At 35.5% G+C, this 16,492-nt stretch overlaps 1 protein-coding gene across 6 annotated transcripts in view; it reads right to left on the bottom strand.

Moving 5' to 3' along the window:
• The window catches only part of LOC129789107 (uncharacterized), a 29,167-nt gene extending 13,467 nt beyond the window's left edge, over positions 1 to 15,700 (bottom strand). Inside the window, exons 1-3 of one of the 6 annotated variants that reach the window (XM_055825748.1) lie at positions 13,562 to 13,958; positions 11,571 to 12,655; positions 4,222 to 4,306 (exon numbers count right to left, since the gene is read on the bottom strand). In XM_055825748.1, coding sequence (XP_055681723.1) covers positions 4,222 to 4,306; positions 11,571 to 11,636 — 151 coding nt within the window. In that variant the 5' untranslated portion in view covers positions 11,637 to 12,655; positions 13,562 to 13,958. Of the gene's footprint in view, positions 1 to 4,221; positions 4,307 to 5,769; positions 6,158 to 11,570; positions 12,656 to 13,561; positions 13,959 to 15,310 lie in introns of those variants that run through there. The other 5 variants (XM_055825747.1, XM_055825751.1, XM_055825749.1 and 2 more) reach the window with 5 other exon arrangements.
• Between the last annotated feature and the right edge of the window lie 792 nt (positions 15,701 to 16,492).

The following is a 16,492-nucleotide window of genomic DNA, read 5'->3' as shown; positions in this document are numbered from 1 at the left end:
AGTTGATCAAAATCGGACTTGTAGAACCCGAAATATGATATGTCAACTTTGGAAGGCTATATCTCGAGAACGGATCCATAGATTTTCTTCATTTTTGGCATGGAGCTAGATAATATGGTCAGCTATAACATATCAAAAAACGAAAAAAATTTATGTCGCCGTTTTCGAGATATTCATCGAAAACTAATCGAAAATTTTGTTTTCGATTTTTGGCCCCCTAGTGGTCACTTTTGAAACTTCGGATGTTCTAGAGAGTTGTAGGGTTTGTTGAGAGCTTTCATTTGACCCTGAGTTGATCAAAATCGGTCAAGCCGTTTTCGAGTTATAGTCGATTTTCGATGAAAAATTGTGGCGGCCATATTGACTAAACGGCTTGACCGATTTTCGAAAATGAGGTATCGTTGGAAAGCTCTTGATGGCCCCTACAACATATCAAAATTTCAGATTTTTAGCTATTACAGGGACTGAGATATAGCGAAAACAAAATTTTGAGGTTATTCAAAATGGCGGACGGGGGGGTGGGGGGTAAAATTTGACGTCATAATCGGACGTCTTCCGGTCGATATTTAAACTTTGCCGTTTACCGCAAGTCTCTATCTATCACCGTTCTCTTGCAATTTATGGTTGAACTACGGCGGACGGACGGCCGGACGGACGGACGGCCGGAAAAAAAATTTTTTGGCGCATACGTTTTTTGGAATGTGGGGACCCTAATTCGTGCTCATCCCAAGTTTGAGCCCGATCTGACGACTTTCGATTTTGCTCGGTACACAAAAGCTGTGTCTGAAAGAAACACAGCTAAATTAGTTATAAAGATGTTAAATTACAACACTCTATTTCTCTAAAAAAAACTGGAAGAAAATTTTCTTTGTCATGGATAAAAATAACTTTATTGGCTTATGTAAACAAGCTTCAATTTTCCTTTAATCAAACATTAAAAATAATTACGTCTTATAACAAAAAGGAAAAAACTAACTTTCTTCTCATTTGGTTAAATATAAAACATTTTATAGGTAAATAATAAAAAACTGTATAAAAAACTCTAGAACTTTTTACTGAACCCTCTCACTTAGAACATTCTCTCAAGTGGGAGATGGATACATGTGTGACTTGTTCTGATTAATTGCATAATTCTCCACGACTTCATTCTGACCGATTGTCCACGATGACATTGAGTGGAGCGAGAAGAGACAACAAGACTCTCTATTATATTTTCTAATATTATATACACACACATATTTCAGCACAAAAGTCAATTAGATATGATGGTAAAATTAAAAATACATTAAGCAAAACACTTTATAGCGATGGCTTCACATCTCATGCTATTCGTGTCTCTGCATCACGAATGGCTTTTGTATGACTAGAAAAACTAAAAGCAAATATCATTAAGAATTCATATCTGTGATTATTTTCGACACATTATGTACTACTTCTATAGAGAAAAAAAATGTAATATAATAGCTGCATTTTGGTATACATGGATGAAATTTTGCAAGAGTTGCATACGGAAGGTTTAAATATCAATTAGAAAGTATATATAGTAAGATAGTTTGTAGTTTTCGGGGAGTTTGTGGAAAATTCCTCGTGAGAATTTTTGGCCGTATTTCAAGAAAAGCGCGTGTAGCACAACTTAACTGTAGTCCCATTTAAGTTCCTTTATGTGCTACCGCGGTGTACATTATATATCGTAGTATGACACATACATACGAAGAAAAAGAATGAAATCGATAGCACAAGTGTTGGTATGAGATGTAGTATTTTATGGATGTGTGACGACAGTAATTCAGTACCTACCCAAGTTAAAGGGGCTCGTCATTACTTCAATTTTTATACATATTTTAAAGAATGTGGTTGAGGAAGAATTATTTTCTAAGCAGTTTAAAAGCAGAATTCTATCAATTTTGAGTTTGATTTTAATTTATATAAAATATTAATTTATTGAATGAAGATTAACTAAAGAAAAAATTTAGATTTTGACCATTTAATTTGGTTTTGGATAGAACCAGGTTCTATATAAAATAATCGCTGGAAATTGACTTGTATAAGAAATTTCTTTGCTAAAAATATAAATAGAGAATTTATGATTTAAGAAATAATATATAGAAGAATTTAAGCTAAAAAATTTAGAACAATGTCAATTAAGATTTATTTTATAGTTAAAAAGCTTTTAAGAAGACTTACAAATCCTCTAGTTAGATAAATCTTAATAAAATAAATCTTCAAATATTTCCTTTTCACATTCCTTTCATCAATCATAGAATTTTCCAAGAAAATTAAATTTTCTTTCCTCACATACTATAATATGTTCTTTCACATACCATTTATATGCCCTTTTGATACATTCTGGGAACGTGATATAAAGACTTCTCTATTCATGTTTTATCCCATTACAATGTCTTCTAGGAATTTTTATCCGGCCCGCCATGAAAATTGTACTTTATTGCTGAGAAGCACCGAACAATTTTGAATTACCGAGCAATTTAGCATGATGATTTGTATGCCATTTGGCTAATATGCTTGCCCCCTTCCTTTTGGCACGAGTGCATTTTCGTCTGTGTTGAAGTTCACACACAAAATTCACATCGCGTTGTCTCCCTCAGGCGGAATTCCTGGCACACACCCCGGCAGTACCAAGGTGCAGGAGAAAGAGAGCTTTCATGGGGTACGGAAGAGGGTACATACGGCTGCTATATATAAAACAAAGCGGATGGTGCGCAAAAGCTCGCCCTCACGAAAACCACCCCGAGTTCTGCCCTTTGGTGGCGTGGTGTATGTGCGATGCGTGAAAATGTGAGTTCCCATGAATGAAATGCTGTAGAGCGCATGCGACTATTGAGTTTTGTGTATAGTTGGTGTGACGAGCAAACAACGAGGCAAATGATGGCCTCGACACGGAGAGCTTTCAATTGCAAGGTAGAAATTAATTAAATTGCAGGGATTCTTTCGCAAAACTCAACTTTCTGGGGGTGGTGGGTAGTGAGGCGCGCTCTACTATAGTTGGATGGGTAGATGACGAACGACAGGGTCGAAGAAAAAGCCTTTTCCCTGCTAGAACAAAGATAAGCAAGCGGCAGTGGTGGTACAAACGACAATGGAATGTCCATGATTTGGGATTTCTTCTTGGTCATTTGGGGGGTAAATGGATTGGAAAAAATGGGCTCGACATATTCTTGCCTCCTTCCACCGCACACCGAAAAACATTTTCACTACAAAGATTGTCCCTGACGATGAAATGTCTGGTGGTGAGAGATATTTTGCAGGAGGACTTGCGCATTCAGTTAAAGGATAATTCTCACTGTTGTCGATTTTTCTTTTCCTGGGATGGATACCAAACTTCCCATACATTGTAGAGAGGTTCTCTTATGCCAAATGCTACCCTCAATTGCTATTCCTTTTCTCACCCATTCTGCAGGATATTCTAGGATGGTTTTTGGTGTTCTTTGAAGACACCCGATAAGAATTCAAATGGCCATATAGACATTAAACAAACCAACAAAATATGGAGAAAATAATTCATTTTCTTCTTTCAAAAATTATGCTTTTCCTATTTCCACAATGTATAATTTTGTCCATGTTCTGAGTTTTTGAATTGAAAACTTTGGATTATAAAATATCATTTAAATTCCAAGGATATGTTATGAAAATTATTATTTTCTCAATGAAAGATGAAGCTTTCAGTCATTTTTCTCACAAAAAAATTAGGATTTTCTCAAATTTTTAATTAGAATTTCATCATATGGGGCATAAATAACTGCCTAACAAGTGCAAGATGTGTACTGTGAATACCCAAAAAATCATCTTCAGTGGCCACAAACTGTACTAATACATAATGTATGTATATATAAATCTGTATATAGCAGGTCCATAGGAAAGAAGGAAAGTTCTTCATTCTTACATGTATGTAATTGTATATCTTTTCTGGAAATTATCCAACGTTTGTATATATTATTTTGTATGTGATAAAAGTCACACCGAAGCGAAAGAATGCTGAATGAAGGGGAAGAAGTCGAACTATTTACTTTAGTTACTACGTCAATTTTCCTTCATTCTCACACACCGTGTTTTACATTATGTACACAATGTGGAAGACAAAGAGTGAAGCTTAAAATGGGAATATGTTGATGAGACATAAAATAAATGGGTATGGGATCTCTATACTATGTGTGCCTGTCTAAAGAGAAATGTTGCTCTATTTCTAATGTTCTTTGCAATACTCACTGTATTCCATATCTGTTTCGTGATAAATATTTTCAGCATCTAAATCACCATCATCTGATTCAGTCCCAGAATCATGCCCATCAATCTGTAAAAGAAAAACTGCAATTACTTTTTTTTTCTTCTTCTCTTTTCCATGCTATCAGGACGAGGGCTTTTCGCCAAAAAAGGGAATTGCGAGATTAACTTATTGCCTACGAGATAGCTCCCCATATAGATTGTGTGTATTGTATACCATGCTCGGGAGTTGTTCTGGTGCCAGAACTACTCTCGATGGTGCTCAAAGTAAAAAAAAAACTGCGATTGTTGTTCAACAACTGTGGACCTCCTCTTGTTCTCCTGCCTTGTTTGCTCGTGCACACACAAGACTATGGCATTTTGGCTTTGGCATGGTGTGCTGCGGAGGAATCGGGTATGTATACCAAGTGATATACCCCAAAGAAACCGGTATATCGACGCATTTTTCCGTCCTCAATCGGACCTTAAACAAGAAACCACTTGATCAACAATCTCATCTCATATGTTCCTTCTCCAGAACGTCCCTCCTCACCAATCCCCTCAAACTTGCCACGGTGGAGTTTTTAATGAATTATTGTTCTATGACTCTCTCTATACACACCAACCACCAATATATGATCTCATTGGGTTCCAACACACTATATATTTACAATGTATGTCTCTCTCTCGAGAAGAAAAAAATTAACCAACAACAAACAAGAAAACTATGCTTAAACGCTGCAGAAAATGATCACGAGAGAAGAATTTATGATTCATTGGTGGTGTGTTACCACGAAGAAGTCGTTCTGTGCAAGAGTTCTAATTTCTTTGTCCCCGAATACACGTTTTCTTTTCAACAACTATATGTATTTAGAAACTCATTGGGATTTTCCGGGAAATGAATGAGAGCTTTTAAGGAGTCTGCAAGTGGCGCTTATCGCGAGAATTTCAATTGACAAAGTTTGTTGTTCTTAACTACATACTAGATAAGATAAAATAGTTTTCTTTTTGGAAGATTAAGTAAATCTAAATATAAATCTGGGGTCGGTGCACGTCAATTTAACTAATGAATAATAATTCAATTTTAAAAATTTCATATGACATTAACTAAGAAATTATTCAGAGCTTTTAAGGACAATGGATCACTTAACGTTAGGAAAGCACATCATAAATATTAAATCAGGATACATCTTTTGTGTGAAGTACAAAAATATGATTTTTCCGACGAAATACTTATATGAAATGGAAGCACAGGAGAATAATGAAAAATAATCAGAAATAATTTCTGTCAAAACATTGAAATATATTTCAGCATAGAAATAAGAAATCATTGATTTTTTTCTAAACTCTTGAACGTTTAATTTTCTGAAATTTTTTTTGCAAAAACTTAAATTCAATTAAATGTTTTTTTTTTTTTTTTCAAGAAAAAAATCTAAAATGAATCATCAAGAAGATTTATTTCATATTTTACAAGTTTCACACGCTATTTGTACAAAAGTATCAAGTGCATTGTCTTTCCGTTGGTTTCTTATCTCTCTATTACTGATAAATTACCTCTATTATTGGCACAAACATATTTCCCATAAGAATCTGCGACTCCTCAAACATAACACAACTGTTTCTATCAATGAGCATAATGTCAGTTTCTTCCGCGGCGGAATTTTTTTTTATTACTGAGAATTTCACTGCACTTTTAGAAGAGCACAATGAAAGCACTTTGAGGGAAAGAGAGAAAGAAAATTAATGTTGTAGATAGAGAAAAGTTCACAATCATGCAACGATTAATCCATTATGATGAATTATTCTTGGAAAAATTTATATTACTGCAAAACACCACATCGTTGATTCAACTGTGAACTCCATTTGTGTACTATCGATGGGTGGAATGGAGAGCAACTTTTATATATACTATGTAGTATAGTATACGGATGATATTAGAGAGGTTCTTGGTTGCAGTACTTATAGAGGAGAAATGTTTACGCGATATTGTGTGCTGAATTAGTTGGAATGAAATGAGCGGAAAGCACCTTATCTCGGACACCGCAAGTTACTTTTTATCGTGCGACACGACGGGTAAAATGGGTATATATACCCAGCTAACACATAATAACTTTGACTTTACTTACTATTTATTAACGTTATAATAACGTTAGATTATCGTAAAAAATGGTCAGAATTTCGTCATTTGCTTACTAAATTCTAACGTCAGAATAACGTTATTATTTGGTAAGTAAAGTTAGTAAAAATTGAGGCATTTTTGGTGATTTTGCAGAAATCAAAGTTTTAGTCATTAAAACATTACAAGTCTATTTGTAGATGATCAAAAAGCTATTAAAAGACGTTTTTGCTTCATTTACTTCAATTTTTTCGCATAAATTCACTTTTTTGTGTAAACGTTGGAATATCGTCAGAAATAAGTCATTAAAGGTCAGTAAGATAAAAAATCAATCATTTTTTCTATCATCAAAAACTAATTAAAATGGCATATAAATGCATCAAAATGATTGTTTGAAAATGAGCAAGTAGTTTTAGAAGCTTTTTTGGGCAGAAAAATCTCATTTATTATAAGAAAATATACTTTCAATTTCTTCCTTGAGAACGTCAGTATACCGTAAGAAAGCACAAAATTTCTGACCCTCCATCAACTTTGGCCAAAATTCCTGCCGAAATCTCAACGTCAGAATACCGTAAGTATACTTACCCTCCACCAACCTTTGGTGTTGAGGAAGAGACAGAAAGAGAAAGACTGCGTGGGATATTTCTTTTTTGTATTTCTGCACTCTTCTTTTGACCTTTGACAGGCGTTTGTTTTGGTTTAGGTTTTTCACGATTTTCTCGAATAAATCAATAAAAATGAGCAAAATGATCAATGAAATCGTTAAGGGAGATCATAACGAGGGTGCGCCAGGTCTTGTTCATTAAGAAATTCGTCATTTATTGCCGCAATTTTAGTATTTCGCGCATGCCATATAACAATAGGGAAGAATGCTTATGCGGATGACCAAGATTGTACGTAGGTGCCTTGGAAGACCATTTCAGAAATTCCCTAAGAGGAAACGAGCGTTCAAAAAGGGACATCCGAACGTAAGGAAATCCGCATAGAATTTCTTAAGATTCAAATGTAAACCTGTCGCGTGCACAAAATTAAGAATAATTAATCTGTCTTTTTTTTTTCAATAAAAAAGATCACAAAAATATTTTTTTCTATTAGACCCATAAGATCATTTGATAAAAATGATTTTTATCAATTTCTTGCAATATTTTCCTACAATTTATTTCAATTTTTTTTCTAGAATAAGAGAAAAAAATACATTAACGTACATATAATGTATTGCACAAATTTTAATTGCCCAATCTCACATTTTCTTTTCAAAATAAATATTTAAGGTCCTTAAAAACCCTAAATTATTCCCAGGTAGGCAATTTAATTGCCCTTGCTTTGCAGTTTACAAGGGTTGCTCTCCTTATCTCTTAAACGTTTATTGCAGGCTTGCAGGTCATAATCCGTATAAAACAAATAAAAATGTATTATGCTTAGTTTTCATTTTGGGTACATACTTTTAAAGAAATACTGCTGAGAAAATGGGTTCAGGTAAAAACTTATTTTGCTTGAAGATTAAATAATATTTAATTTGATCGCACTTAATATGTTTTCGTTTTACATAAAATAATTTACTGATGCACACTTTGCTTTTTGATTTGATTCGATAATATACGAAATCTATTCAAAAATATAATAAAGTTTATTAGAAAAAAAAACTTTTTTTCCGCTACATTTTATATCATTTATCTGTTCATTTTAACGTTTCGGTCAAATACAATATATGTGACAAAAATTTTCAAGCCACGAGATATGGCGTAGATTTAAGAATCCGGGAGTATCAATAATTTTTATCGCGAAATTCAGGATATTTAATTGCTTTTGAATCAAGCCGGGTCAGCATTTTAAGCAATAGGAAGGATGTCTAAGACATTTTAAATGAGTAGTAAAGACAAAGTCTATTTTCCATCATCAGAAATATTTCAAAAATTTTTATAAAAAATAATTAATTTTTAATGAAAGGTCCATTTTAGGTTCTTTTTGACTTATTTGCGACGGTAAAGTATTTCGGCATATAAATTTGAGATATAGAAAATTTCGAAAAAAAATTATAAATATTCCTTGTAAAATATACCATATTAATAAATATGGTATATTGGTAGGGAAATAGAGAAGACACCATTATCCTATGCTACCATGTATGCTAGAGAGAGAAATATGTTTGGGAAATTTTTTTTGGGATGCCATGTCAAAAATTTCCCCTTTTGGTCTCAAATTTTAAAGGTCAGTAGAACGTAAGAAAAAGGTCAGAAATTTCTTCCAATAACGTTATTCTGACGGTGTACTGACTTTCAACGTGGGTCTTTTTTATTCCCCATTATCACGTAAAACGACTTATTTTTGACGAATAATCAACGTTATTCTAACGATCATTTTCGGCACATTAGACCTTATAATGACCTTTTGTGCCGGCTGGGTAATATTCCAATAACCTCAAGAAAGGCACTGCCACAACCCAGGGGGAGATTCTTAGAGTTCGCTTCTGCTCAGCTTGGTCGGCGAATAGCACAAATTGAAAACAAGATTATGCAAGTTTAGACGTGTTTTACTCCATTTCGTACACATTCGTTGGCTACGCTAAGCGTCGTCTCTCTATGTTGTATGAGCATGACATACATAAGGCTATGGGCTTTACTACACATCATATGTACTACCTACATATATAATGTAACAAAACTCCGAGAGCATTGAGAAGGCATATAGAGCGAGCACTGCATCATCACTATATGGCTATAGAGTTTGTGCCTCATTTACTCAAGAAAGTCGCTCTTTCTTCATCCACACACAAGAACTTACAAACGGGCGCGCGAGGGCATTCTCTCTTCGCTGTGAAACTATCAGTTTCTTTCTCGGGGGTACATAAATCTGTCCCAAAGCATACATACAGCACACAAAGTCTTGACTGCATGAGACACAACAAAAGAAGCAAAGACACACATTAATCTAACGACATTTTACTCTATAAATGGAGGTCAACGCTGTGGGGAATTGTACAAAATTCTAATCTTTCAATTTGATGTTCTACAAGCTCTTTTTGGGGTCACCAAGGAATTGGCCAAATTTGTTCTTCGCCTTCGAATCAATCAAAAGTGAACAAATAGATTTTGGAGCTCTTCGAGAGGGCATGGAACGGTGGGAGCGAGGGGTGAGGGGGGTTGAAACAGCCCCCTTCTTCCCTAAAAAGGAAACACGATACTTTCCTGGGCTTTTGAGCTCTTTTAGATTTTCATCAGTAAATTGGTAGTTTGCTATATATGTGTGTACTGCCACCGTATTGCAAGACATGCGCTCTATAGGGCTGTGTGAGCTTTTGTAACATAATACCTATTTCTGTCCTAATATTCTGCACATTTACAACATATTAACCAATATTATTTTTGGAAGAATATTAAAGGAAAATATTTTGGGAGTTTTCTTAAAATAATCATGGAGGAAAATTGAAAAGTGTTTCGTGAGAAGATTAAACCCTTTAATTGAGTTTTAAAAATTTTCTTTGCAAGAATTTATGGTTTAAGGTACCTACTTAAGTTAGAGATTTATGATTATTTATCAAGGGAAATATTATTTTCTGGTCCAAAATCGTAAGAAAACCAAATTAGGTAAACTAATTCCAATGTTTGACAAGATTATGAAAAACTTTTTCCATTATAGGTAGGTAATGTAGTATGCTTTGCATTGAAATATTGCACCTAATCCATAAATTAATCTCTACAAATTATTTACTTATGTATAAAATTTCTATTAAAAGTTTAATTTTAAGAAATTCTCTCCAGAGCTTTCTTGCAAAATTCGCAAGAGTTCAACTAATGGAACTTTTCAAACTATTATTTTCTACTTCACATCTTAAAATAACTTTATACAAAGCAAGTTCTTCTGATCAAATGAGCCAAGAGCTGTGTCTGGAAAATTATTTCTTTCAAAAAAAAAAAACTTTTACCCTTCTATTAAACGAAGCTTCGTTTTTTTTTAAGAAAAGCAGCTCCATTATTTTCATTTCAAGTTATTAATTCAGTGAGGTAGAAAGAGTTTTAAAAGTCTGAAATGTTCTCAAAACACACCGCCAGACTTTAATAGAACTCTCATTATTTTTGAATAATTCCTTTAGAACAAGGCAAATTGTGAATATTTTATGAATAACAAAACTCTGATATAATATTCTTAAGATGGATATACTTTAAATATTCTTAAAGTTGCATTTTTTTTTCAAATAATTTCGGTACAGACAAAGAAGATAAGGAGAGCTTCTTGAAATGTTTCAGTGATGATTTTATATACTAACTTGAACATTAATCAATGGAATGGTAAACTATTGAAGACTTTTAGTGATTTCTTAACGAGAAAATAAACAAACTTGTCCGTTGAAGTCTTAATTGGAATTTTAATGGTTAATGGCGTAGAGACATTTTGAGCTCTCTCGCGCGCCCCGTTGGTCGTCTCTTCGTGCCCCCATCTCGGAAATCTCTTCTTCTTTGTTACTCAATATTATGAAACAAGTCTGTTAATTTGTAGGCGAACCATCCACCATCAAAACACCATCGTCTTACAACGAAATACAACAATGAACTTGACGCTCCGCTCTCAACTCAAGAAGTTGATTCAAAAATGTATAAGAAAAAAAAAGATCTGTAGATGTGTTTGCAAAAGATCACGTTGGTGTGGGTAAACGTACGAGGCGAGTACTACAAAATCTTTCGAGTGTTTTTTTTATCAAAGAAAACAACTCATATGAGATACTCAAGAAGTGATTTAGGGAGATTAGACCCACCCACGGTGGAGTTGGATTAATTCTTTGTTCAGTTCTTTTTATCGTTATACTCTTGAGAAAAAAATTAACAATTTTTTTGCAAATTTTCAAGTTTTTAGTGTGAATTTTTGGAAAAAATTTCCTGAGATGGATTTTTTTCTTAAGGAAAAAATATCCTAAAATATGCCTCACACATACTTTATGACTTTTCTCACATACTCTCGCATTTTCCTTGTCCCACAAACAGAATCAATTGATGGTGTGACCTTCAAAAATGGCCCCAACCTCCCCTTACTCGTAAATTCACGACACTTAACCCGTAGAGAGTGGTTGGTGTGCGTGAGAGAGGAAAATGCGAAAATTTTCATTCCACATTTGGGGGGTGCGTATTTGAAAATGGATTTTCCAGTTGAAACATTTCAGCAGCCAGACCCTAAAAGAGTCCACCAAAAGGGTGGCGAAGTGGAAGAAGAGAGGAGGATGAGCGAGAGAGAGAGTTCATGCACCCACCTTTTCATTGATGTTATCCTCGTTTATTGATTGCGTTCGAAGTTTATGTGTTAAATATTTCAACATTTTTCCCAATGACTTATTTGCTCGATCAAATGTCTCAAAGTTCCTTCTGATGTCTCACGTATACGTTTTTAGAATTCTCTCTTCCCCTAAGACGCGCCTTCACACTTCCTGATTCCTTCTCAATGAGCACACACTTCCGGATTCCTCGTGAATTACTCCCAAAATTCTTATTCAGCTGCAAAAGTCATCACGAAAAATCACAATTTCATTGTATCACAATTTTCACATTAATAATTTCGCTCAGTTATAGCCATTTAGGCCTGTCGCAATCCCTGAATGTGATTTATACAAAGTTTATCGCGATATTAACGAACCACGTCCTCCAACCATTCAGTGGAAAAATAAATAAAAATGTTTAGTGAGGAAAATATTGATGAGAAAAGTTGGGAAATTGCTGATGAGAAATCTCTCTCGATGCTCTCATTTCTTCATTTTTTTCCCACACTGAACTATTCTCAATTCTAGTTCACTGCACTCTCTGCAGATCACACAAAAAAGTTCTCTCACTTTTTTTAAGCTAACTTCTTGGGAGCTTTTCCGGTTATTTTGGTGAAGAAAACGAATTTTCCGGTTAGAGAAAAATGTCCCGGAAAGCCCGTATGTGAGCACCTTCAAAAGAAGAAGGATGAAAAAAAAATCTTGTGAGCTCAATGGCCCAGGTGGCAAATTAGGGAGTTCTTTGTCAATGCACTTTTCACGACTTTTCCGCACTCAAAAAATGTTCCTCCGTTATGTTGCTAGGTGGATCTCACAGGAGGCGGGGGTGTATGAAAACAATTCTTCAGAAATCGATTCTTGAGGTGTTTCGGTTTCGGAACAAGAGAACACAAAAAAAAAACCTTCAGAGTTGATGAAAAAAAGTGCACACAAACTTCTCAACCAAACTCATATCTCTGCACAGACTCCGGGACTTTTCTGCTCACGACGGCTGCACTCGACTCACTGACAATCAGCGCTCTTTGTACCAGAATCCCCTGCCTTTTGGGTTCCCTTCGGTCATCATGGATAGTCGGGTCTCCCTGTGTGCGAGTACACCGCAGTGGTAGTGTCTTTTTTTCTTTGAAGCATATATAGTAAATGACTATGATGCAATTGAAATGTATGTATGTGCTAGAGAGAGAGAGAGCCCCCGCCACATAACATATATAGAGGAGATGAAGAGCATTTTGGTACAGAGAAGTTGGATGCGAGGCCCCCAGAACTGCATTTCCCACCTTGTTTTAGTCTCTTTCGCCCCCCCCCCCACCTCAACATGAGCATATACTCGGTAATGGATCCCATTTGCGCAGGGCCATACATACTACTTTGTCCCGGAATTGAGGATGAAGAAGGATATTTTGTTACTTCTCTATGTAACATATCAACTTTTTTTTCTCTCTCTCTCTTCATTTTCCCATACATTTTCACCTCCCTGCTGCCAAATTTTTACCTAACACACAGAGCTTTCCCAGAAATCTCTGGGAGGCTTACAAGGATCTTCGGAACTGGAGGCTACCGCAAGGATTTGATGCGAATACCACGGAGTGTGAAGAGGTTTGACCTTAACCCAATACCATTTTTCATACAGGATGTCCTTTACATGGTGAAAAAGTTTGAGCTTGTCTCCCAATAATACTGCAAAGTTTGTGCTTGAAATTGTTGCGAAAAGTTTCAAGGATAACAATGCGGTTTGGGGAGTTTTCATGTTCCAACATAATTGGCCCTCGAGGGCACGATGTTACCTCCTACTCCCTAATACGAATTTTGAATTTTATTTTATCATATTTTCATCCTCAATTTATTTTGAAAATTCAATTCTAACATTACATGCGCATGGGGGTCCCATTACTCCCAACTCCACCCCTGCATGTCTATTTCATTTCTATATAACATAACAAACGATCTCTCCGTCTCTGTCTACTACTACGAACTACTACTACACGTACCTGATTCTTTCGATGCCTCCATCTCTTTTTGGAGTAAAAATTCACTTTCAGTAAATAGCGAGAATATCAGCTCGTTTTTTCACAAATAAATCCCACTAATTACCATCGCCAGGACACCAAACTAAGCGAAAATCACAATGTCTTTATAAAATAAATTCAAAATTTTCCACCGTATTTCACCTCTCTCTCCCCACGAAAAAAAATCTACCTTTTAGTTTAAAAAAAAAAGAATTCTGGATACCGTCACAGAGCAAACAAAAGGTGAATTTTATGTGTCTTCAAGCACAGAATTCCATCTTCTTACAAAAATCACGAAAGATGTTCCACAAGAAGGAGATGCGGAAGACACACAGGGAAAAAAGTTGTCTCGTAGTAGCATGAATGACTTGACGATACTATCGGGTCTTTCTGCTCAGTGCTTGGGAACTCTCAATTTTACTCAAGTATTCGGACCTGCCTACATGTACGCTATATATTCTGTCATTTCTGCCACTGTGAGTGATTTCTCGCAGAGTTTGCGCAGAAAATGTCTCTCAGAGAGTGTTTGTTTTTTTTTTTCTTCAAACTTCTTCTTTAACTTCTCCTCTAAATGAGATAATATACATAGTTTGATCCCAGCCCCAAATTCGCATATCGAATCATCCTATAATATATGTAGTCTATGTAGTAAAAAATAAATATATATTGGATGTGGGAGTAAAAGAGAGAAAATGCAAAGTTAATTCACAATCTTTGTGCTCCGGCAAAAGAATTCTCTCTCGCTCGCGGATTTTGATTTGGATGGGTATACCAACACAGATGCAAAGATATACCTACTGGCTGAATCTCAAGAACCGGGGAATTATTACATATTTGGGAATCTAAAGTAAGGGGCACAGCATTATGTTTCATTGCTGACATACCTCGTAAACTTTATGAATTTCTTGTGTTCTTAAATGATTTTCAATTAGTCTCAAAGACAAGATATGTCATTAATGAAAAACTCAATTTATAATAATTTAAAAAAAAATCATTTTCTTTTTTGTCAATGGGAAGAGAACTTTCTCAAAACTGTTGGATCGATCACAAATAAAAATGTATTAAATTTTGTTTGTGAGACAGAAGGATGTCCTGCTTGATTAGCTTGAATTGGGGTAAAGAAAATTTTGAAAATCTCTCGGTTCAGTCAATCTCTAGTCAGAAATTTTTAAATGAATTACATTTTCCCGTATTTATCAAAGAATTTTTCCAGATATGAATGTCCTCAAACATCGTAGAAAATTATTAACGACCATGCTATGAATTTTCTCGGAAAAGCGGTCAAGAGGGGTTAGGGTAAGAAAAACGTAACTATTTTTGCAATCAGCGACGTTCCGAATAATTTCTTTAGGCCCTATGAATACATACTTATACAGTTGGATTAGCAAGATTTATTATAAAATAAAAATTGAAAAACTTTTGTGAAGAAAAAAAAGTTGAAAAGTTTGTTCTTTGCCAAAGTTTCTAAATTTTTATTTTGTGATAAAACTCGTTAATCCATCTGTGTAATTATAATTATTCATAGAGCCTGAAGATGAAAATAAATTTTTCAGAACGTCGCTGATTGCAAAAAACGTGTTTTTTCTTGCCTTCCTTCGTCTTGACGGCATTTCCGAGGAAATCCAAATTAATTCGAAAACTAGTCAATAATGGGATTAATAAAATTACCTGTAATAAGATTTTTACACCTATAGCTAAGACATAGGTTCCTTGGGTTTTATAATAACATACCTCTTGGCCGGGTTCTCTTCTTATTTCTTTTTCTCCTTTGTGTGCGGAAAAGTGCGTCTGTGTGGAATTGTGGAGCCCCTTCTTCGTGGTGTTGGTGACAAAGGTGTGCTGGTATGCGGTGTGTGTATGCTTAGGAATCGGCGGGGAGTCGTGGGGCGCTATATTTTACTCACAACATGACGATTTTGCGTACGTTTAGGAAGAGTCGATGTGAGGCGAATTGGGGGCCTGTCCACCAGCTTACTTCTAAGGTGGGTCCCCCCATCAAAAAATCCTCGTACAAACGTGCTAAGATGCCTTTTGGTCACTCCTCGTAGTCGACTGATGGGAAATCTCGTGGAAATGTGTACTGAATGGGGAAAATGTGGAAAAATCTTGCGAATTGAACCTGTTCACGAGACACGGAGTACGCGAGTCTTCCCCCTCGAATGAGTAAATCGACTCGACCGTGGAATCCATTGATGACAAAAGAACACACACTGCCGGTTTATCAGGGGAGAGACTTTTATCAGGCCCGTACTAATCTCTTTGCTGCTTAATTTTTTTTTTCTTCTCAAGTGCTTCTCGGACCACACCACCCAAATACATTTGAAATTTTCCACCAACCATTTTCCGCCAGACAAGCCCTGAACTTGGCATCTTCCATTGCCAACGTTGTACTTTTTTTTTGAAAACTGCCACACAATCGCAGAGGAAGTGGCAGGAAGTGATGTAATAATCTCCTACTTCACACCTGGACAATTACACATATATGTATATCTCTCCTGTTTGTTGTTTCTTGCTTCGGAAGAATTTTATATTTCTTGACGCATTCCTTGCCTCGTGTCATTTACAAACCTCACTAACAAATACCATCTAATTGCTTCTATAACCGAGTCTTAGATATGAAAAGAGAAACGAGTTCGTGCGAAAGATCTCTTCCATGGTCAAAGTCTGACCTGGTGCAGGAAGACGCGGGGGGAGGTCGTGGTGGCTTGAGGAGAATTCTGGTTGGGTTTTTTTCTTTTTTGAAGGAGGGATATATCGATGGAATTAAGAATGAAAATTAAACACGAAAACAATGAGGAGAACATTCTCAATGTTACGCGTTATCAGTCATTGTCCACACAGGGTATATAGCGTGAAAATGGTAAATCATGGAAAATGCTGATAAAGCTGAAAAATTAACAAAAACACGCGAGA

This window comes from Lutzomyia longipalpis, chromosome 2, assembly GCF_024334085.1.
Source record: "Lutzomyia longipalpis isolate SR_M1_2022 chromosome 2, ASM2433408v1".
Lineage (NCBI taxonomy): Eukaryota > Metazoa > Arthropoda > Insecta > Diptera > Psychodidae > Lutzomyia > Lutzomyia longipalpis.
Note: the sequence above shows the minus strand (reverse complement) of the source record. Positions and strands in the feature narration are given on the sequence as shown.